Source organism: Loxodonta africana, chromosome 19 (genome assembly GCF_030014295.1).
Source record: "Loxodonta africana isolate mLoxAfr1 chromosome 19, mLoxAfr1.hap2, whole genome shotgun sequence".
Taxonomy (NCBI): Eukaryota; Metazoa; Chordata; class Mammalia; order Proboscidea; family Elephantidae; genus Loxodonta; species Loxodonta africana.
This window is the reverse complement of record NC_087360.1, coordinates 23,067,824-23,089,163: the sequence shown is the minus strand read 5'-3', so window position 1 is coordinate 23,089,163 and position 21,340 is coordinate 23,067,824. Positions and strand designations below refer to the sequence as shown.

The 21,340-nt window shown below is 56.7% G+C and overlaps 1 protein-coding gene across 2 annotated transcripts; it reads left to right on the top strand.

Annotated features, from left to right (window-relative positions):
• The first annotated feature begins 1,582 nt into the window (after positions 1-1,582).
• ADORA2A (adenosine A2a receptor) lies at positions 1,583-20,155 on the top strand. 2 transcript variants are annotated; one of them, XM_064272409.1, is made up of 3 exons: positions 1,583-1,618; positions 8,112-8,670; positions 17,848-20,155. In XM_064272409.1, the coding sequence occupies exons 2-3, from the start codon at positions 8,348-8,350 to the stop codon at positions 18,725-18,727; spliced, it is 1,203 nt and encodes a 400-aa protein (XP_064128479.1). In that variant the 5' UTR covers positions 1,583-1,618; positions 8,112-8,347; the 3' UTR covers positions 18,728-20,155. The 2 variants fall into 2 exon arrangements, with proteins under 2 accessions (XP_064128479.1, XP_010597015.1); XM_010598713.3 differs by lacking the exon at positions 1,583-1,618 and having other exon boundaries at positions 7,532-8,670.
• The last annotated feature ends 1,185 nt before the right edge of the window (positions 20,156-21,340 follow it).

Here is a 21,340-nt window from a genome sequence, read left to right as displayed (position 1 = left end):
GTGACTTTGCTCCAGGGCAGCCCTTGCTGGGGGCCGTGTGTCCATAGCAAGGCTGCATGCAGGGAGCTGGCAGGAGGGGCGTCAGGGCTTCTGTGCCCAATGGCGGTGGAGTCATTGTTGGAGTCCACTTGGGGTGGGAGAGTAAATGAGCCCCCAGACCTGGCTGAATAGTGGCCTCCAGCCCACGAGCCCAGGAGATCCTCGAGACATCCTTTCATGTTTGTGGGGTGAGGAAGGGACTGGCTGTGGGGCCAACAGGTGGGCAGGAGGTTTTGTCCCCGCTCTAGGGGGAGCTTTACCTTGTGGGAGGCCCAGAACCAAGGGCCTCAAGCCAAGGGCCTAGGGAGAAGGGTTCCCCTGCCAGCAACCCTGAGCGCACTGGCTTTACCAGTCTGACTCAGCCCCACGAGGGGGTGGAGTGGAAAGGAGGCAGTCCCATTTCACAGGTGAGGGAATGGAGGCCCCAGAGAGCTTCAGGGCTGCCCCAATCCCTACCTGGCGGGGAGAGCTGGCTTCAGGGAGGAGGCTTAAGGCCTGGGGAGGGGGCAGCCCTCCAGGGCTAAAGGGAGGAGCCACTCCCCACTTGTTCATGGGCCAGCCCACCAACTCCATGGAGGAGGCCAGTCAGAGGACCCCAGTCCTGCCTCCCCACCCTCGGGTGCTTCAGCAGGACCCCCTGGTCCCCTCCTTCTTGTGCGTGGGACCCTCTATCCCCGCTCTTCCCCCATGGATGCCGGAGGCCAGCATGGCCCATGGGGCCCATCAAAGGGGGTAGGGGGTCCAGTTCCGAGGTTGGAAAGGCCGAGGGGCGCGGGACACTGTCACCCTGGCTTCGCCCAGTCTCGGGCTCTCCTCCTGTGTCTCCTGTGTCCTGGCCTGACCCTCGGAGCGAAGTCCGCCTCCTAAGGCCGGAGGGAAACCTGGTCCAGCCGAACTGGGCAGCACCCGGGCGGGGTGGGGGGCTACGGGGCGACTGAGGCTGGGTGCAGCAGCGCTGGGCACAGCCCTCCCTGCGCCCAATGCCACACCCACTTGTTGGGGGAAGTAAATGGGGCCAGGGTGGGACCACGCCGCGCAGGGGCTGTAGGAACATGTGGGAGCCTGAAGGGGTGGAGGGTGGGGGAAGCAGAGGGGCGTTTGAACGCGGTGGTAAGGGCTGGGGTGCCACGGAGAGCTGTGGGGGGCGTGGGGGGAGGCTGGCTCAGCGGACACTAGGGGGGCGACACCGGGGCCGGAGAGAGCCGACACCGATCCAGTGCAGCCCTGCCGTTAGGGACAGCGGCCCGGGGGCTTCTCGGAGGGGCGGAGGGGCTTCGGGCGGGAACGCATCCCGGGGAGGGGGCGTGGCGCTGGGGGTGATGGCGGGACCGACACTAGCGGCCAGCTCCATCCCCAAGAGGGCGCGCTGCGGCAGCAGGAAACGGCCCGCCGTCGGGCTCCCCTTCAGGCCAGACCCCGGCGGCCCGAGCCCCCGGCCGAACTCGGCCTCCGTTTCCCCGCGCTGCAGGCGCGCTGGCGGGCCGGTGGGGCGGGGCGGCGCGGAGCCGCCTGCAGGGGGCGCCCGCGAGCGGCCGGAGGGAGCGCGGAGCCAAGACGGCGAAGCCCGCGCGGGAGGCAGGTCAGCGGGACACCGGGGTCGGGCCGGGGTCGGGGCCGGGGTCCCGCGGGCGACCGGGGCGTGGGCCCATCGGGGCAGGCGGGGCGGGAGAGCGGTGGCCGGGCTCTCCGCGGACCGCCCTCCCGCCCAAGAGCGAGTGCCGGGCAGGGTCGAAGCCTGGCGGCGGGGCGGCGGCGTGCGGACCCTCTGAGCCGCCTGGAGCGGAAGCGGGCAGGGGCGCGGGCACCGGCGGGGCTGTCCGTCCGTCGGTCCGCCCGCGCCCGAGTCGGCCCCGGGCTTTGAGCGAACCTCCTGGGCGCCCCCGGGCTGGGCTGGGGCGCGGCGGGGAGGTGCGGACAAGGGTGGCGGGAACCAGGCGCGAGGCAGGGAGAGGCCGGGGGTGGCGAGGGCACCCGGATCCGGCCAGACGCTGCGCCAGGGGGTAGGATGGCGGGAATGCAGCGGCCCTCGAGCGGTTTGGCTCGGGGATGCCCGAGGGCTTGAGCAGGGGACCCCCCCAAACCCGGAGCACGCTCCCCACCTCCCGCCCACACCGCGTTAGACTTCGGTCTTCCCGTCTGTTCAGTGGGAGGAAGGGAAGGGCGGGTCGCCAGGACCTCGCTTCTGAGAGGCAGCCCTCCTCACCCCCTTTCCCAAGAAGGGTGATTAGGGCCCTTTGGGGAGGGGTGCGCCTACCCCGTGGCCCGCTCCCCCCATCACCCCTCTTGGAGTCTGAGGCTCACTGTTTGAGACCATAGGCCCTGGGCTGCCCACTCCACCTGGGTCGTGCTCCCTGGAGCAGCTTGGCCTCCCTGCTGTCCAGGGTCCAGGGCTCCCAGACTATGCAGCCTCCAGAAGGCTCCCTGTTGCTTGCCGGCCCTGCCAGGCCTGTGTACCCAGACGGAGAGCTCTGGAGCTCGGCAGGCCCGGAGTGTGCTGGGCCAGGGCTGCCTTCTTGGCCCTGATGAGAGCTGGTCCTGGGCCTCAGTGAGCCTGGAGACACCTGCCACGTGGGGGTCTCCCAATCCCAGCAGGTCTGCTGAGGGGCTCCCCACTGAGGCTTGTCTGCCCCTCACCTTGCTTCTCTGCCCTAGTCCTGTGGGTCTCCTCCACCTCCTGTCGCCCCCCAGTGCTGATCAGGCCCTGGGCTAAGCCAGTGTCCCTATTGACAGCCTCTGAACACCGAGGGCAACCCAGATGTATCTGCCAGATGATGGGCATTCGGGCAGCTAGGACCCAGCCAGCCTCTGGGGGCTTGAGTGCTGCCCCTCCCACATTGGCCTGTGAAGTCCAGATCCCCACCACATCCCAGGGCCCATCCTCCAGGAACCCATGGCCTGAGAGGCAATGGCTGGCCTCACAGCACCCAGTGGAATGGAGACCAGGACATCCAGGCCTGCCTTCTCGTCATGGCTCCTGGACTCAGTCACTGGGGGGGCCTTAGGCAGGTCCCTTCCCCTGAGGGCTGTTTTCTCAGCTATAGCACATGATGATGACATTAGCAGTGCCGGGTTGTCCTAGTGATTAGAGGAAGGTGAGGGACAGGCCAACCAGGAGACAGGCTCTACTAGGGAATAGGCTGGGGGCAGCTTGGCTAGGGTCTGTGTTGAGCTGGATAACACTGGAGGGAGGGAAGGTATTAGCATCTTGGGGTCAGGGCCACCAAAAGAGAACTCTGTGGGCTGGAGTTAGCTTGGGAGCGACTGTCAGATCTGAAAGTCAGCCACAGACAGGTGGCACATGGGGTCAGGGTATTGTGTCCTGCTCCCTCGGGACCTGTGGGTTGCCCTGGGCAGCAGCCTGAGGCCCTCCAACCCTCTGAGAGACTTCTGCCCATTGGCCAGAGTACATCAGGGCACCCACACAGATGGAGCCCCTGCAGTGAGGGACTGAGCTCAAGTGGCGGCAACAATGGCCTGGGTCCTGCAGCAGCTCTTGCTGCCTCACCTCTGTGCCTTCGAGCCTTCTTTGTGGAATCTGCGTTGTCTGATGTGGCTCAACCCAAAGGATGTGTTGTGGGAGCAGCAGAGAGGTGGGGGAGGGTGGCCAGCTGCAAGGTGGAGGCAGGAAGGCTGGCAGAGAAGGGCAGGCTTTGGTGGGGGGATGCTGAAGGCAAGGCTGTGGTCGGGTGAATTGGCAAGAGAAATGTGTCTCACCCCTAGGGGAAGGTCCTGATCCAGGAAAGCACGTGCAGCCACAGAAGGAGGCTACCTGGAGGAACTCGATCAGAGGAGGGCCAGGAGAGAATAGTGGGGTGGTAGTGCCTCAGGGCTGGCCCTGGAGCCTGTGCTGGCCCAGGTGGGGGATGGGAGTGGACAGGACTGGAGCTTGGAGCTGGGTTGCAGAGAGGAGCCTCCAGTGGACTGCTCCCCTCCAGGGCTCTTTTCTTTGCCTGGCATCTCTTCCCACTCTCCATTCACCTCTTTGTCCTCCACATCCAGCACAGGTGGCCCCTGCTCTGAGAGCTTTCTGGAACCCCCTGGGCCCTGGCAGCTTGTACCCTCTTCTGCAGAGGGGACCTTGGTTTCAGAGGTTGCTGGTCAGAGGCTGGCACTGCCTTCCTACGGTTCCCACCTCTGCTGACACTCAGCACCTGCCAGCCTAGGCCACTGGTAGTGGCAGTTCACGCTTCACGTCACAGTACTTGTCATCCAATATTGGAGGGTTCACGTGTGGGCAAGCCTGCTGCTCCGGAGCTCAGTGGGTGCATAGTGGAGCAGGCAGGGCCCAAGGCTGGGCTCTGCACCACAAGAGGGGCATCCTGCACCCCTGGGTGAGCAATGGCCCTCAGGGTGGGTGCTGGGCCCTTGCCTCCTGCAGGGGCTGTCTGGTGAACCTCTGGGCTGCTGCTGTGCCCTGGAGGAGGGGATGGCCAAAAGCTGGCAGGGACACATGGGGATACAGTAGGCACTCTGAGCCTCCAGGGGTGAGAAAGGAGCTGCCGGAGCCGAGGACAGAGCTGAGGATGTGGAGGCTGCTCTAAGGTGGGAGCCCCCTCCCTGTCCCTGCCCACATCCTGCCCCAGAAGCCAGTGTCAGCACACCCAGGGGCCATCGGGTAGGGGCAGCACAGGCCCTGGAAGGCATAGCCCACTCTGGACTGATGGCTTTGGAGAGGACCTGGTGGTCCAGGACCTGGTGCTCTGGGGGGCATCCCAAAGGCAGCTGTGTAGGCACAGAAGGGCCATGGGGTGGAGCACCTGTCTCACGGTGACTCCTGTGGTTGCTGCCCTGACTGCCTGCCTCCTGATGCCCCCACCAAACGTGGGACACCTCCAGGTATCCACTTCCTTCTCACAGACTTTGTGAGGTCCCTCTTCATTACATGTGTGCCCGGAGCAGGTCACAGCTGTTGGGTTATCTGTGTCAATCTCCATATGGCTCACCTCTGGGCATCTGCTCTAGTCCTTGGTCATCTTCACCGGCTCTGATTTCGTTTCCGCAGTTGTTTCCTGAGTACTCATTCTTGTTTATGGATGCTACTCTTTCCTTTCTCTTTGACAATCCGGAAGGTATCTGAAAGTCATTATTTGATTTCTGTATTATCTTCATCTCTTCTGGAAGGTATTGACCTCCATATGTTGACACTGTTGCCTGTCTTAACCTCAGTTTTCCGTGTGTCCTTTGAAATTGTGATTTGCAGGCTCATCTTAGTTCTAGAGGCAGGGAATGACCTGTAGTATCTGAACCTCAGGACAGTTTCAGGGGTCAGGGCCCACACAGGCCAGACAGGTGTCACGAAGCTGCCCATGGCCTGGCAGTTGGGACACTCTCGGCATGAGTAGGTATCTAGTAAACGTTTGCTATAAAAAAGTGGTGGGGAAACTCTAAGCCAGGGATTCTGGAGCCAAGGGTGGCACTACACGGCTGTGGCTGCCGAATTCCCACCGGAACCAGGTACCCCCCACCCAAGTACCCCACCTCAACAGCTCCAGGGGGTACAGCCACCACCTGGGCATGTGTACCAAGAGCCTCCTGGTCAGCCATGCAGGAGCCAGGAGGAATGGCCAGGAAGTCTAGGTTTTGATTAAATGTAGTTTTAATTAAAGCGACCCAGGTGGGGTGTGTGGGGAGGCAGGAATGGCACCAGTTTTGAGTCTGACTGCTGAGATCCTGTAGGCCGCCCTTCAGTCCATGTGGGACAGCTTCTGCCCTCTGCCCTGTCCCCGGCAAGGAACCACCACTGGGAAAATAGTTAATTTTCCTTCCCTGATAGCAACAGATGACTCAAGGATTAATTAGACACACAGAATTGACAGAGAGGGGTAGGAAATTGCCAGTTCCTGGTCCCACTCCCACCCCTTGCCCTAGGTCTCGGACCTTCCTGTCTGTTGGTGGAGACCTCTGTAGGGCGGGCCAGGACAGCTTCTGCTGCTGTGGCTTTGAGCACGCTCCCATAGTCCCGCTCCACCCTTCTGCTCTCACAGGAAGGTGCCTGGAGGATCAAACAGTTAAGCGCTCAGCTCCTAACTGAAAGGCTGGCTCTTTGAATCCACCCAGAGGTGCCTCAGAAGAAAGACCTAGCCATCTGCTTCCAAAAAATCAGCCACTGCAAACCCTGTGGAGCCCAGTTCTTCTCTGACACATGTGGGGTCATCCTGAGTCAGCATTGTCTCTACGGCAACTGATAAGGTTGAGAGAAGTCACTTTACCTCTTTGGGCTTTAGCTTTCTCATCTGTAAAGTGGGGTTCGTGAGGCCAATGAAAACACAGGTGACCCCCCTGGCCCCCAGCACTGTCATTACCCAAACTGCTTAATAGGGTACGGAGGAGTGTCCTAGCACCTTGAAATGTGGCTCCCAGGGCAGGGGCTGGTGTGGCCCCCTCAGCAGGTTTTGGGACAGGTGTCACCTGCGTGCTCCCAGCGCTGGCCTTACACCTGGGGCATGCTCTCCAGGAACCTTCCAATTACAGCCAGGACCCTCCGGACCCAGAGGGTGTGCCCGGGGCCCATCCTGGCTTTGCAAAGGGGTCTGACAGGCATTGGCAGAACCGGCACTGAGCCCAGGCCTTCCTGTAGTCAGGTGCTGGACAGTGGTCCTGGTGTACCCCCCAGGAGCCCATACCACCAGCTGCAGCACCAGACCACTGCCCACCCTGTCCGTCCCAGCCCAGTAGGCTCCATCGGAGCCCAGTCTCCACCCAGGATCCCAGCCTTCACCCCATGAGCTGCCGCCCCCTGCGGTCTCCTCTGGGGAGAGGACAATGTTAGATGTCCTTCTCATGGGTTTGAGCCCTCTAACCCCAATTTGGCCAGTTGGTTTGGAAGCTGGTCAGCTGCAGGGTACCAGAGTACCCTGCTTGGGGGCAGAAAGAGGGTAGAACTGCCATCTGTTAATGCTCAGCCTGACCCAATTCATGGTGCATCTGTGGAGGGTGGGTCTGGGAGCCACCTGACTCTCAGGGTACAGTAGTTTAGTGGGTTTGGCTCTCTCAGAACAGAGGAAGGCATGAGTGGAGAGGGGCCGCTACTGGACAGGAGACCTGAGCAGCCACCTGACTTGCATGACAGGGTAGGGTGGTGGGGGCATGCCTGGCTATTGGGGCCCTGGGGGTATGTCTGGCTGTCGGAGCCCTGGGGGTTCTGGCTGGGCGCTGAGCGGCCTCTGCTCCTGGGGGCTTGGTGCTCTTCCACACTCTGCAGCACCAGGTCAGTGCCTTTAGGTCCGCTTCCTCCTCCTAGAGCCCTGGCGAGGGCATAGGCGGCCCCCGAGATCATCAAGGGTCCACCCTTCATGCTGTATCAACGGGAAAACTGAGGCCCAGAAAGGAAAAACCTTCTAGCCCCAGTCCCCCAGTGAGCCTCTGGTTAGTACCCACTTTCTCCAAACGTCAATCAGGCCCCCATCAGCAGGGGTGCAGGTGGGAAAGCTGTGGGAGGGGGGTGGCACCCTTAGAGCAGGGAGCTTGGCAGAGCGTGCGGGTGGGGGGCGGCACCCAGATGTGCATGGGGGCGGCACTGGAGGACAGGAGCCTGAGGCACGAGCTCTTCTGTCTGTGCCAGCTTCTCTGCCGCGCGGCGCCACCGTTGAGAGGGAAACTCACCTGCCAGCCACAGGATCCAAGCTCTGGGGTCTCTGGCCCTTCCTTCCCTGGGTAGTGAGGTGGTGCTGGCGGCTCCGTGGGAGGGTTAGGAGAAAAGCAGGGCAGGCTGAGGAGGTGGCCCTGGGAGAGGTGGTGAGGGAGCCGGAGATTGGTCGTGGGGGTGGGCTGGCTGGCCCAGGAGGCACAGGTTGCCAACGAGGCAAGAGGTCCCAGCTCCCTACAGAGAACGAGGACCTGGCTGAGTGCAGACCTGAGCACCCAGCATGTGGACACAGGGCACCTGGACAGTCCTGGGGTGAGCCCACAGGTGGTCATCCTCCGGCTGACACCTAGCCTGCAGGTGGGACGGGATCAAAGCAGTGCAGTTTCCCAAGGTAGGATGGGTGAGCCAGGGCTGAGAGCAGCCCTGGACATCCCCCCCTGTGCCCCTGCCACTGGGGCTCAGGTACTCACAGGGTGTTCCTCTGCAGGTACCTCAAGGCTGAAGCCAGCCGAGCCAGAGATGCTGCCGGTGCCCCTGGCAAGGGCCTGGTTTCCAGAGACTCTGCGTCATCTGTGAACAAGTGCCCCTGCCGGGACGCCCTCGGCTCCTGTGAGGAGGGGCCTGGAGCGCCGGAGGGCAGGTGGGCGCTGGGTGCAGCTATGGACCGTGAGCTGGCCTGGCCCGTGTCCTTGCTGAGCCTGCCCACTCTTCGCTGTGTCTGCCATGGGCATCTCAGTGTACATCATGGTGGAGCTAGCCATTGCGGTGCTGGCCATCTTGGGCAATGTGCTGGTTTGCTGGGCTGTGTGGCTCAACAGCAACCTGCAGAATGTCACCAACTACTTCGTGGTGTCGCTGGCAGCGGCCGACATTGCCGTGGGGGTGCTGGCTATCCCCTTTGCCATCACCATCAGCACAGGGTTCTGTGCCGCCTGCCACGGCTGCCTCTTCTTCGCCTGCTTCGTGGTGGTCCTCACGCAGAGCTCCATCTTCAGCCTCCTGGCCATCGCGATTGACCGCTACATTGCCATCCGTATCCCACTGCGGTGAGCGCCAGCTGGCAGGCGGGCGGGCGGTTGGGTGTGCCCCCAAGGGCTGTGTGCAGGGCTTGGTATGTGGGTCAGTGTGTGCCGGGCACTCAGAGCAGAGCCGGGCCCGGGCATGGGGCACGGAGGGTGGTCAGGGCTCAGCACGTGTGCCGGTCAAGCCAACCCCATGGGCACAGGCTCTAGGTCATGTGGTGAGGCTGCCTTGGCTGCAGGCAGACAAGCATGGTGTGGCCTAGGTGGCAGACTAAGGGGGGGCACCATGCCCAGCATACTTGAGCTGCCCTGCACACACAGAGCAGACTCCCTGCCAGGGGTGGGTGGGGCAGGGCACCATGGAAACGCAGGACCTCAGGGCTAGCAGACCACCCACTACCCCTGCTTTAGGCGGGTCCCTTGGTGTGCAGATGAGGAAAGTGACCCCAGGAGAGGAAGTCAATCGGCCACACTCCACAGGGAGTCTCCTGGCCACATGTAAGCCCTATGCTCCCCTGGCGAAGAAACTTCATGCACTCGGGCTGGCTGCCTGGGGGCTTCATGGCAGGTCTCTTGTGTAAAGGAGGACTTCACACACGGAATTAAACTATGGGCTCCAGAAAGTGCACCCCTCTGTGCCCCCACCCCCATCACAGCCATTAGGTGCCCAGTCCCCAGGAGTGGGTGTGAGGGCTCCTCAGCCCCGGTGGCTGCTGACCCACAGTTTCTGGAAGCGTCGGGCACCAAGTCCTGTGGTAGTTTCCCTAGACAGGGCGGCCTGCCTATGGTGGAAGCCCCAGCCAGCTGCTCGGTGAGCAGATGGAAATTTAGAGTGTAGAGCCCAAGGGGGCCCTCAGAGGTCACTTCCTCCCATCTGGGTGGAAAATGAGGCTCGGAGGAGGAGCTGGGGTTCTCACGGCCACAAAGTGAGTGGATATCAGGCCGGGATGAGCTCTGGGAAAAAAACTTGACCTGGAACCCCATCAGAGGAGGAGGGGCTATGTGAACCTGCACACGGCCTGTGGTGGTGGCCTGGCCCCCAGATTGCCATCCCTTTCTCCAGGGGCAGAACACAGAGCCTAGGCTTGCCAGGTGACAGCTGAGAACGTGGAGGCCCAGGGAGGCCCTCACTGATACTGGGGCTGTCAGTGGGGACTCCCGGAGACAGAAAGCCCAGGACTGGAGCCCACCTCAGGGCCCAGTGCACATGCATGGGTGCTGGTGGGGGCATGCAGGGGGCTGCCCTTCTGATGACCTGGGCCAGGTACTCTCTGATGCCGAGCGCCATGGTCTTTGCATGCATGGGAGAGGACAGGCTGCTGTTCCCAGCTTCCGGCCTTCTGAGAGTCAGGAGGATGAACACCTGACCTGGAAGGATGCACATGCCATGTGAAGTTCCCCTCTGGTCCCTCTACTACAGGGACACATCTGTCCCTGTAGCTCACAGAGGTGTCATGAGGGCCACGTGAGCAATTGTTGTGTGTTGTTAGGTGCTATCACGTCAGGTCTGACTCATAGCAACCCTATAGAACAGAGCAGAGCTGCCCCATAAAGTTTCCAAGGAGCAGCTGGTGAATTTGAATGGCTGACCTTTGTTTAGCAGCTGAGCTCTTAACCACTATGCCACCAGGGCCATGCTGGAGAGGCCTGAAGTTTGGGACCTGTGAGGATGGAGGCTGGGCAGGTGGTGATGGGGACGGTCAGAGCTTTGCCGTTGCCTGAGGACATCAGCCCAGTGCTGCTCCAACCCTCCTGGCTTAGCACCAAGGTCAGACAGATGTGTGTCCCAGTGTTTCCCTTGGAAGCCTAGCCCACACAAGGACATGCTTCCTGCCTTGTGTGACTCGAGGCTTCATGCTACACCAGCCCCTGGTCCCTCTCGGTCCTAGTCCTCCAGGCCCCAGGTGGGCAGGCAGGAGGGTGCCCATGGGTGCTCTGGGTGGGGAGCAAGCCCTCAAGTGGCCGCCATTTCTGGCTGAGCTGGCATGAGCAGGGCTCCGGAGCCAGGGGCAGTTGAGAAAGAAGCCTGCTGGGGTAGAAGTGTGAGGCTCAGTGTCCCCAAGGATGGAGACCCTGGGCAGAGCCAGGGCTTTCTTTCCTGGGAACAACATTCATACCCACCGTCTTCTGTCTGTACATCAGCCCTGTGGTCAGCAGACAGACAGCTAGGCTGCTGTTGTCCTCAGCCCACCCGTAGTAGGTGGCAGAGGAGCTGCTGCCCCAGCCCAGCTCTCCCCTCAACCTCTGAGGTGCAGGGCCTTGCTGGGGTGAAGGTAGAGTGTAGTGAACAGGCTGAGGGGACAAGACCTGAGGGCTTTGCCATCAAAGTATGCAGGCTAGCAGAGAGGGCTTCCGGGAGGAGGCAGTGCCTGTGCTCAAGCAGGCATGTGTCTGGAGAGTGTATCAAGAAGCCAGAGGTCCTGAGGCGCAGCCAGGGCAGCAGGTGTCTGGCTGCAGGGAAGGAATCAGGTGAGCAGAGTGGCGCTGGTGTCTTCGGGGAAGGAGCTGGTTTCCTTAATGGGGCAGAGGCTCTTCAGTTCAGGATCGTAGCTCCCATGGACAACATAGGGAAGCCCTGCCTCCTCGGGGTGGTGCAGAGGCTCATGAAACCCCAGGGTCTCAGGGGACTCTTGGACTGTAGTGTCAGCCCCCAATGTGGTCATGGGGAGCTGGGGGGAAGGGGTGGCCTGTGAGCTGGGACACAGAGAGCATCTGTAGACAGGGCAGGTGACAGCGCTGGCTCCAGCTTCTGGTGACGCCTCTGGGCCCTGGAACAGCAGGGTCGTGCTTGGTGGCCTTGACGTCCCTTCCAGATGGACAGGCTGAGATGGACCCAGGAGGCCAAGATGGGACTTTGTGAGTCATGGAGGCCCAGGGGACACTGTGGGACCAGGTCCTGTGTGTCTAGGTCCAGGGCTAACAGACTAAGGGGCTTTCTTTCGAATAACAAAGTTGGTCTAATTTTTAAAAAATCAGTAGCACGTGCACGTGCTAAAACAAAAAGGAACAAAAGGGTAGAAAGTGAAAACGTACCCCTGGCTCTTGTTTCCCATCTCCCAGCTCCCCAGGGGCCACACTGGGAATCCTTTGCTTTCCAGACTTTATAGGACAGAGTAGAACTGCCCCATAGGGTTTCCAAGGAGCAGCTGGCGGATTCGAACTGCCGACCTTTTGGTTAGCAGCCGAGCTCTTAACTGCTGTGCCACATAAACCCGTTGCCGTCAACTCGATTTCAACTCATAGCGACCCTATAGGACAGAGTAGAACTGCCCCCATAGAGTTTCCAAGTTGCGTCTGGTGGATTCAAACTGCTGACCTTTTGGTTAGCAGCCATAGCACTTAACCACTATGCCACCAGGGTTTCCTGCGCCACATAGGAAACTGCTATTAACACACATCTTGTTTTTTGTCCTCACAAGGGCTTTCTTTTCACAATGCTCTAAACACTTACCCTATGAGTTTCCTCAGCTGTGAAACTAGACAGTTGACAGGCCAGGGATTCCATACTGTGTCCCTGAGCCTTGGGGCCAGGCTTGTCAACCCCACCCACATTCATTCAATCAGGCCCCTCCACCAGCAGCTCTGCGTGGGGATGTGGGCAGGAAGGCCTGTCACTGGAGAGCCATCAGAAAGCCCCAAGGCAGTGGCCTCCAGGGCCCAGCAACTCCAGGTCCCTGTGGCCCCTGCGTAGTCAGCTCGGCCTGCCTACTCAGACACAGGTAGCTGACAGTGGCCTAAGGCAATGCTTTTCTTCTGTGAACAGGCCCAACTGCACAGCTTCGTCCCTGCTGAGGCTCGTCTGGCAGTTTCTGAATGACAGACCCAAAACCCCAAAAAAACCCACTGCCGTCAAGTCGATTCCAGCTCATAGCAATCCTATAGGACAGAGTAGAACTGCCCTGTGGAGTTTCCGAGGAACGCCTGGCGGATTCGAACTGCCGACTTTTGGTTAGCAGCTGTAGCACTTAACCACTACCCCACCAGGGTTTCCGAATGACAGACAGACTTCTGTAGTTCCCGCGCACCCACCCCTTCTCCACTAAGCCCCATGACCGGGGTCATACTGGAAGGCCAGGGATTCTTGGTCCCATCTTACACATGAGGGAACTGAGGCTCCAAGGGGCAGAGTGACAGACACAGTCAGACAGGAACCTACCAGGGCCAGGATCCAGGAACGTTTTCTCAGGAAAATGTCAAAACTAAGACAGCTGTTCAATGCCAAAGCACCAAGTGCAGTGGAGTCCGGCCTGGCTTGTGGCGACCCCACGTGTAATAGAGTAGAGCTGCTCCATAGGGTTCTCTTGGCTGTAATCTTGACCAGAGCAGGTCCACATGCCTTTTTCCCACACAGCCACTGAAGGCTCAAACCGCCAACTTTAGGTAGTAGTGGAACAACAAGCCATTCACTCCATCCAGGGATCCGCTATTCCATGAGGGTCACATATGTTACTGTTTGCAAACAACCGAGAACATTGCCTGGCATATGAAAGTGCCACGTAAGTACTAATTGTAAAAAAAAAGCTGTGACTTCACACCTGAGGCCCGAGAACAGGGCAGGCGCTGCAGGTTCTCTGTGGCCTGGCAGAATGAACGCATCTATGATGCTCGCTTCCTGTGGGCCCTGGTGCACAGGCATGTACACCAAGCTGCTGCCAAGTGGGCACATAGCCCCGAGAACAGCCTCTTTTGATTTGGAATTAAGGCAGAGGTGAGACTTACTTTGGCCCAAGTTGCCTCCGGGCTCCTTGAACATCCATGGCCAGTCCGTTCCTCTGCTCGAGCCTCAATTCCCCCTCCTATAAAATGCGGGGATTGGACTAGGTAAGAGGTCAGAGGCCACCAGTTTGTTGTTTTCTTGATTTGAGTTAGATGACAGAATTTATAAATACCTATAGAATGGGCTCCCTGGCCCTCAGCCTGGCAGCCTGAGAGCTGTGCCTACCTTCTGCACCAGTCAGTGTCGCGGCCTGCTTCACCTGGCCATTACCTGCCTGACCTCCGCAGGCATCTGTGTTTGCAGCCCACGGACTGGGTAATTTTCATCAGTGTTTCTGGGATTAAATACAGCATATGATTAAGTGCTCAACTATTAGCCAAAAGGTTGGCAGTTCAAACCTACCCAGAGGCAGATGGGAAGACAGGCCTGGCAATCTGCTTCTGACCCTAGGGAACAGTTCCGCTCTGCACACATGGGGTTGCCATGAGTTAGGATTGATTTGAAGGCAACTAACAGAGCAAAATTCTTCCTTGACATCTCTCTCCACATGCCCCTATCTCCGGGCTGGCAGTGCAGACAGACACGGGAGCGCCTTCCAAGCCCAGCACCCCATGAGGGGGATGTACTGAGCTGAGTAGGACGCTCGTCAGAGAAGTGCTCTGTCTTGAGCTTGAAGGGTGGGCAGGGTCTCCACCAGGTGAAAGGGAAGGGTTGTCTGGTTTGCCAGAATTGGAGGTTGCAGCTCAGGTTGTTGTGGCTGCCTTCCTAAGTCAGGGAAACCCGATTTTTTGGTCCCCGTTCCTTCATGAGCTCTGTGCCACCTCTCCTGTGGGTCTTGTGGTCTCCTCCTGGCCAGCCCTCAGACCACCACCTGAGCCTGGGCCTGGAAGCTAGTTGACCCAGCAGATCTGTAGTTTTGTCCAGCTTGATAGAATTCTGAGTGATTTTGGCAAATTACTTTCCCTCTTTGGACCCTAATATAGCATCCAAATATTTCCTCTTAGATGTTGTTGTTAGGTGCCCTCAAGTCAGTTCCGACTCAAAGCGACCATATGCACAACAGAACAAAACACTGCCCGGTCCTGCACCATCCTCACAGTCATTGTCATGTTTGAGCCATTGTTGCAGCCACTGTGTCAATCCCTCTCGTTGTTGAGGGTTTTCCTCTTTTTCATTGACCCTCTACTTTACCACGCATGATGTCCTTCTCCAGGGACTGGTGCCTCCTGATAACATGTTCAAATTATGTGAGATGAATGAAGTCTCACCATCCTTGTTTCTAAGGAGCATTCTGACTGTACTTCTTCCAAGACAGATTTGTCCATGGTATATTCAGGATTCTTCGCCAACACCACAATTCAAAGGCGTCAGTTCTTCTTCAGTCTTCCTTATTCACTGTCCAGCTTTCCCATACATATGAGGCAGTTGAAAACACCATGGCTTGGGTCAGGTGCACCTCAGTCCTTAAAATGACATCTTTGCTTTTAAACACTTTAAAGAGGTCTTTTGCAGCCGATTTGCCCAATGCATTGCATCTTTTGATTTCTTGACTGCTGCTTCCATGGGCACTGATTGTGGATCCAAGTAAAATGAAATCCTTGACAACTTCAATCTTTTCTCCATTTATCATGATGCCACTTATTGGTCCAGTTGTGAGGATTTTTGTTTTCTTTATGTTGAGATATAGTCCATACTGAAGGCTGTGGTCTTTGATCTTCAGTCAGTGGTTCAAGTCCTCTTCACTTTCATTAAGCAAGGTTGTGTCATCTGCATATCACAGGCTGTTAATGAGTCTTCCTGTAATCCTGATGCCATGTTCTTCATATAGTCCAGCTTCTCAGATTATTAGCTCAGCATACAGACTAAGTATGATGAAAGGATACAACCCTGAAGTACACCTTTCTTTTTTTTTTCAATTTTATTATTTATTGTGCTTTAAGTGAAAGTTTCCAGTTCAAGTCAGTTTCTCATACAAAAACTTATACACACATTTTACCTAGGTGCTCTCCCTACAATGTGACAGCACACTCCTCTCCACCCTATACTTCCCATGTCCATTCAGCCAGCTCCTGTCCCCCTCTGCCTTCCCATCTCACCTCCAGACAGGAGCTGCCCACATAGTTTCATGTGTCTACTTGAGCTAAGAAGCACACTCCTCGCCAGCATCATTTTATGTCTAATAGTCCAGTCTAATCTTTGTCTGAAGAGTTGGGTTTGGGAATGGTTTTAGTTTTGGGCTGACAGAGAGTCCAGGGACCGTGTCTTCTGAGGTCCCTCCAGTCTCAGTCAGACCATTAAGTCTAGTCTTTTTACTAGAATTTGAGGTCTGCATCCCAATTTTCTCCTGCTCCATCAGGGATTCTCTGTTGTGTTCTCTATTGGGGCAGTCGGTGGTAGCCAGGCACCATCTAGTTCTTCTGGCCTTAGGCTGATGGAGTTTCTGGCTTGTGTGGTCCTTTCTGTCTCTTAGGCTCGTATTTTCCTTGTGTCTTTGGTGTTCTTCATTCTCCTTTGCTCCCGTTGAGTTGAGACCAATTGATGCATCTTAGATGGCTGCTTGCTTTTAAGACCCCAGACGCCACTCACCAAAGTGGGATGCGGAACGTTTTCTTAATACACTGTTATGCCAGTTGACCTAGATGTCTCCTGAAACCATGGTCCCCAGACCCCTACTCCTGCTACTCTGTCTCTCAAAGTGTTTGGTCGTATTCAGGAAACTTCTTAGCTTTTGGTTTAGTCCAGTTGTGCTGACTTCCCTTGTATTGTGTGTTGTCCTTCCCTTCACCTAAAATAATTCTTGTCTACTATTTTTTTTTTTTATCCACTGGGTGGGGTTTTTACTATCTAGTTAGTGAATACCCCCTCCCTTCCTCTCCACCTGTGTAACCATCAAAGAATGTTTTCTCCTGTGTTTAAACCTTTTCTTGAATTCTTGTAATAGTGGTCTCATTCAATATTTGTCCTTTTGTGACCAACTAATTTCACTCAGTATAATGCCTTCCGATTCCTCCATGTTATGGGATGTTTCACGGATTCCTAGTTCTTTATCATTGCATAGTATTCCGTTGTGTACACCTTTCTTGACTTTAAACCACAAGTATCCTAGTTCCCTGTCGATATACTGCTGCAACCACTTTTGAATGATCTTCAGGAAAATTTTACTTGTGTGCGATATTAATGATATTGTTTGATAATTTCCACATTCAGTTTGATCACCTTTGTTTGGAATGGGTGCAAATACGGACCTCTTCCAGTCAGATGGCCAAGTAGCTGTCCTTCAAATTTCTTGCACCTCCAGCACTGCATCCATTTGATGAAACATCTCAATTGGTATTCCATCAATTCCTTGTTTTTTGTCAATTCCTTCAGTGCAGCTTGGACCTCTTCCTTCAGTACCATCAGTTCTTGATCATATGCCACCTTCTGAAATGGTTGAATGTCGACCAGTTCTTTCTGGTACAGTGACTGTATGTATCGCTTCCATCTTCTTTTGATGCTTCCTGCATCGTTTAATATCTTACCTGTGGAATGCTTCAATATGGCAACTCGAGGCTTGAATTTTTTATTCAGTTCTTTCAGTTTAAGAAATGGCAAGTGTGTTCTTCCCTTTTGGTTTTCTAACTCTGGGTCTTTGTACTTTGTCTTCTCAAGCCACCCTTTAAAAATCTTTGGTTCAGCTCTTTTACTTCATCATTTCTTTCTTTCACTTTAGCTATTCTATATTAAAGAGCAACTTTCAGAGTCCCTTCTGACATCCATTTTGGTCTTTTCCTTCTTCTAATCTTTTTAATGACCTCTTGCTTTCTTCCTGCATGATGCCCTTGGTGTCACCCCACAACTCGTCTGGTCTTCAGTCATTAGTGTTCAATACATCAGATCTGGCCTTGGGTGCTATATGGATATTAAGACATCAGCATCTCATTTTTCTTCTTGAGCTGTGGGTGGATTTGGAGGAGACAGATGGTATCTCATTTGGCTTGGGACCCCCACACTACCTGGCTCCTCCACCCCTGCATCCTCTCCTTGGGGACTTCTGAAGACCCTGAGTCCAGTGGAGAAGAAGGAGCATGAAGTGCAAGAGGCCTGAACTACCAGTAGGTCCAATCGCCCTGCCCCCCACTGAGTCCCTCCGCTAAACCCACCCCATTCTTTACAGGGGTATGTATTCTAGCCTACCCAGAGTAATGTGGAGAAAAGACCCCTTCACTCACTGATGCCACCAAACCATGCTGATTAAGTAAGGCGGGACTCCTGATACTCTTGTCTAGTAACCAGGGGGTCACCTGTACAGGGGTTTCCACTGTCCAGGGTGCTGTACTCAGTGAGAAAAGTAGGCTTACCACCACCACTCCATAGAGGCGGGCAGTGACTGGCCCAGGCCTGACAGCCAGTGAGTGGGGACTGGGAAGCCACTGTAGGCTTTTCGGCTGGTGGCATGCCTGGCCTGGTGTCTCAGACCCCTGACGCTAGTCTCCTCTCCCCAGGTACAATGGCCTGGTGACGGGCACACGGGCCAAAGGCATCATCGCAGTCTGCTGGGTGCTGTCATTCGCTATCGGCCTGACGCCCATGCTGGGCTGGAACAACTGCGGATGGCCGAAGGAAGACAGGAACCACTCACAGGCCTGCGGGGCGGGCCAGGTGGCCTGCCTCTTTGAGTACGTGGTACCCATGAACTATATGGTGTACTACAACTTCTTTGCGTGTGTCTTGGTGCCCCTGCTGCTCATGCTGGGCGTCTACCTGCGCATCTTCCTGGCAGCGCGGCGGCAGCTGAAGCAGATGGAGAGCCAGCCAGCACCAGGCGAGCGGGCAAGGTCCACACTGCAGAAGGAGGTGCATGCTGCCAAGTCACTGGCCATCATTGTGGGGCTCTTTGCCCTGTGCTGGCTGCCCCTGCACGTCATCAACTGCTTCACCTTCTTCTGCCCCGAGTGTGCCCACGCCCCGCTCTGGCTCATGTACCTGGCCATTGTCCTCTCCCATACCAACTCTGTCGTCAACCCGTTCATCTACGCCTACCGCATCCGAGAGTTCCGCCAGACCTTCCGCAAGATCATTCGCAGCCATGTCTTGCGGCGGCGGGAGCCCTTCAAGGCGGGCGGCACCAGTGCCCGGGCCCTGGCTGCTTATGGCAGCGGTGATGGAGAACAGGTCAGCCTCCGACTCAACAGCCACCCTCTCGGCATATGGGCCAACGGCAGCGCCCCCAGTCCTGAGCCACGGCCCAATGGCTACTCCCTGGGGTTGGTGAGCAGAGGGGGTGCCCTCGAGTTCCATGGGGACAAGGGCCTCCCAGATGTGAGCCCAGAGTCTGCTGGCCTAGTGGCTCCCCTGGCCCAGGATGGAGCAGGCGTGTCCTGACGGCCCACAGAGCTTATCTTTTCCTAAGATGAGGAAGCCTTTGTCTTTCTAGTCGGTTAAACCAGTCAGGTTGGAAGGGGGAAGAAGGAAAGTGCCGGAGACCCTAAGCAGGGCCGCTCCCACTTTGGACTGGATGAGGGAGCTGAGCTTGCCCGGCATGTGTCCCAGATAGAAGGGGCTGGGTCTGAGGGCGCATCGTGGCTGGCAGGGCCCCACTCCCGAGTGTCTGGAAGTGCCACTTGTCTGTAGCAGCTGTGGCCAAGCAGACTGGCCTGGCTGGGGCCAACAAGTGGCTCTAACAGGACCCCTGCCACATACTGCACCTGGACTTTTCTGGGTTTGGGGGCTGCTGTGCCCCCCAGAAGTGGCATGTGACCATTTTTCCAAGACAGAATGACAGTGTGAGGAAACCCTTTTTATTTTATTATCTTCCCCTCCCTGGCTGCTGAGTCCGTTGTGGGTCCTGCTGCTAACAGGGTGCCCGGTGTCTACCCAGCGGGGTGTCTGGCAGCCCTCCTCATTGCCTGGAGCCCGTGCACCCCCCAACCCTATCAGTCCAGGGCTATCTTTTGGGGTGATGAAGATGGGATCAAGGACAGGAGCCTGAGGTCTGCAGGGAGTCGTGGGGAGCAGCCCCGGAGTGGCCAGGTCCCAGGGGAGAGGCTGGTGGCTAGCAGAGGTCGGTCGGCCCCCATGCAGGGCCACCCAGAGCTGCCTGGGGAGAGGCCCCATCTAACTGCCTTTCCTTCTGAAGGGAGTGTTTTTTCTGAGGTAAAATAAAAATGAGCCATATTGTGTTTCAGCTCGTCTGATGAGAATGGTGTCTGATTCTGTTCCCTGCCTCACAGCCAGGAGCAGATTGCATATATTTGAGAGAGTGTGTGTGAATATGAGGGACAGACATACAGACACCCTGCCCGCCCTGGGGCCTCCCCAGGCTCCCGTCCTCCCAGGGAACAAGCGGCCTAGTTGCACCAGAATCCGAACTCCTACGTGTGCCCCAGACTGGCCTTCCGTGGGAGAGGCCCGAAGGCTGGGGAGGAGGTGCCCTCCCTTCACCCTGCAGAAGTCCCTGACTCCTCCAACCCCTCCTGTGGGGCCGGGAATGGGGCAGGGTGGGGGGAGGAGATTTTTCAGGCCAGGCATCCTCTGCTGCATCACCTTCCCAGCATCCTTAGAGAGAGAGTCTATATAGTCCCGTGACTCATGTCAGAGAGGGTGTCTGAGACCTGGCTCAGACATGGGGTGGGCATCCAGATGGGACATTGGGCCCCTCTGGAACAGATCCGGGCTGGGCTAAACTACTTTCCCCTGGAGTAACCGTTCCTCTACTTCCAACGAGGGGGCACTGGTGGTTCAGTGGTAGAATTCTTGCCTCCCATGCAGGAGACCGGGATTCAATTCCTGGCCAGCGTACCTCGTACACAGCCACCACCTGTCTGTCTGTCATGGAGGCTTGCATGTTGCTATGATGCTGAACAGGTTTCAGCAGAGCTTCCAGACTAAGACAGACTAGGAGGAAAGGCCTGGTGAGCTACTTCTGAAAATCATCCAGTGAAAATCCTATGGATCACAACGGTCTGATACTGTTGTACATGGGGTCACCATGAACCTGGGAACTACTCAACAGCAGCCAGCAACAACGACTCCCAACAGAAGAAACCTACAAGGAGTGTAGTCTGGCAGAATGTCTACCCTTGTCTGAGGAGGTGGTGCCATCCTGTGATGGCAGATGTCTGAGGCCGAGGGGCAGTAACCAACCACCCCTGCCTGGGGCTGGCAGGGGCAGGGCTCTGAGGGCCAGTTTGGTCTCAGGGCTTCCAGGACTGGGAGAAGGAGTGCTAGAATTTCACAGGTAAGCCTCATGGAGCTTGTGACCCCATTTTACAGATGACTCAACTGAGGGTAGGAGACCTGGTGCTGCAACAGATAAGCCCTTGGCTGCTAACCAAAAGGCTGGCGGTTCAAACCCACCCAGCAGCTCCAAGGGAGAAAGACGTGGTGATCTGCTCCCATAAAGATTAAAAAAACAAAAAGATTAGAGCCTAGAAAACCTTTCCGAGCAGTTCTGCTTTTTCACATGGGGTTGCTATGAGTCGAAATCACCTGGATGGCACCCAACAACAACAACAGACCAAAGCTCAGAGGGTTAAGCACTTGTCCCAGGTCATAGAGCAGGTAAGAGAAAGAGGCAAAACTACAGCTTAAGGTGTATCTGACTACAAAATCCATGCTCCTTTTTTTTTTTTAATCAATTTATGATGAAGTATTTCAACTAAACTCAAAAATATAAAACAATATCAGGTACCCACCACTCTGCTTAAGAGATAACCCATTACAACCTCAGTGGAAGCTCCATACCTCTGCCCACATTATTGCCCAACTTCCTGTGCCGGAAATAGCCCCTTCCTAAGTTTCACGTCCTCGTATCTCTTTATACTCGTGTGTATATGTACATATGTAAGTATCCCAAAACCCAAACAGATTTATCTTGGCTGTGTTTTACTGTTAGCTCAATCTGTGCTCCTTTACACTGGCTGTACAAAACAAAGACCCAGGAAGTACCAGGGTCCAGGCCTGTGGCCCAGAGACACTGGTGTGATGGGTCTGGGT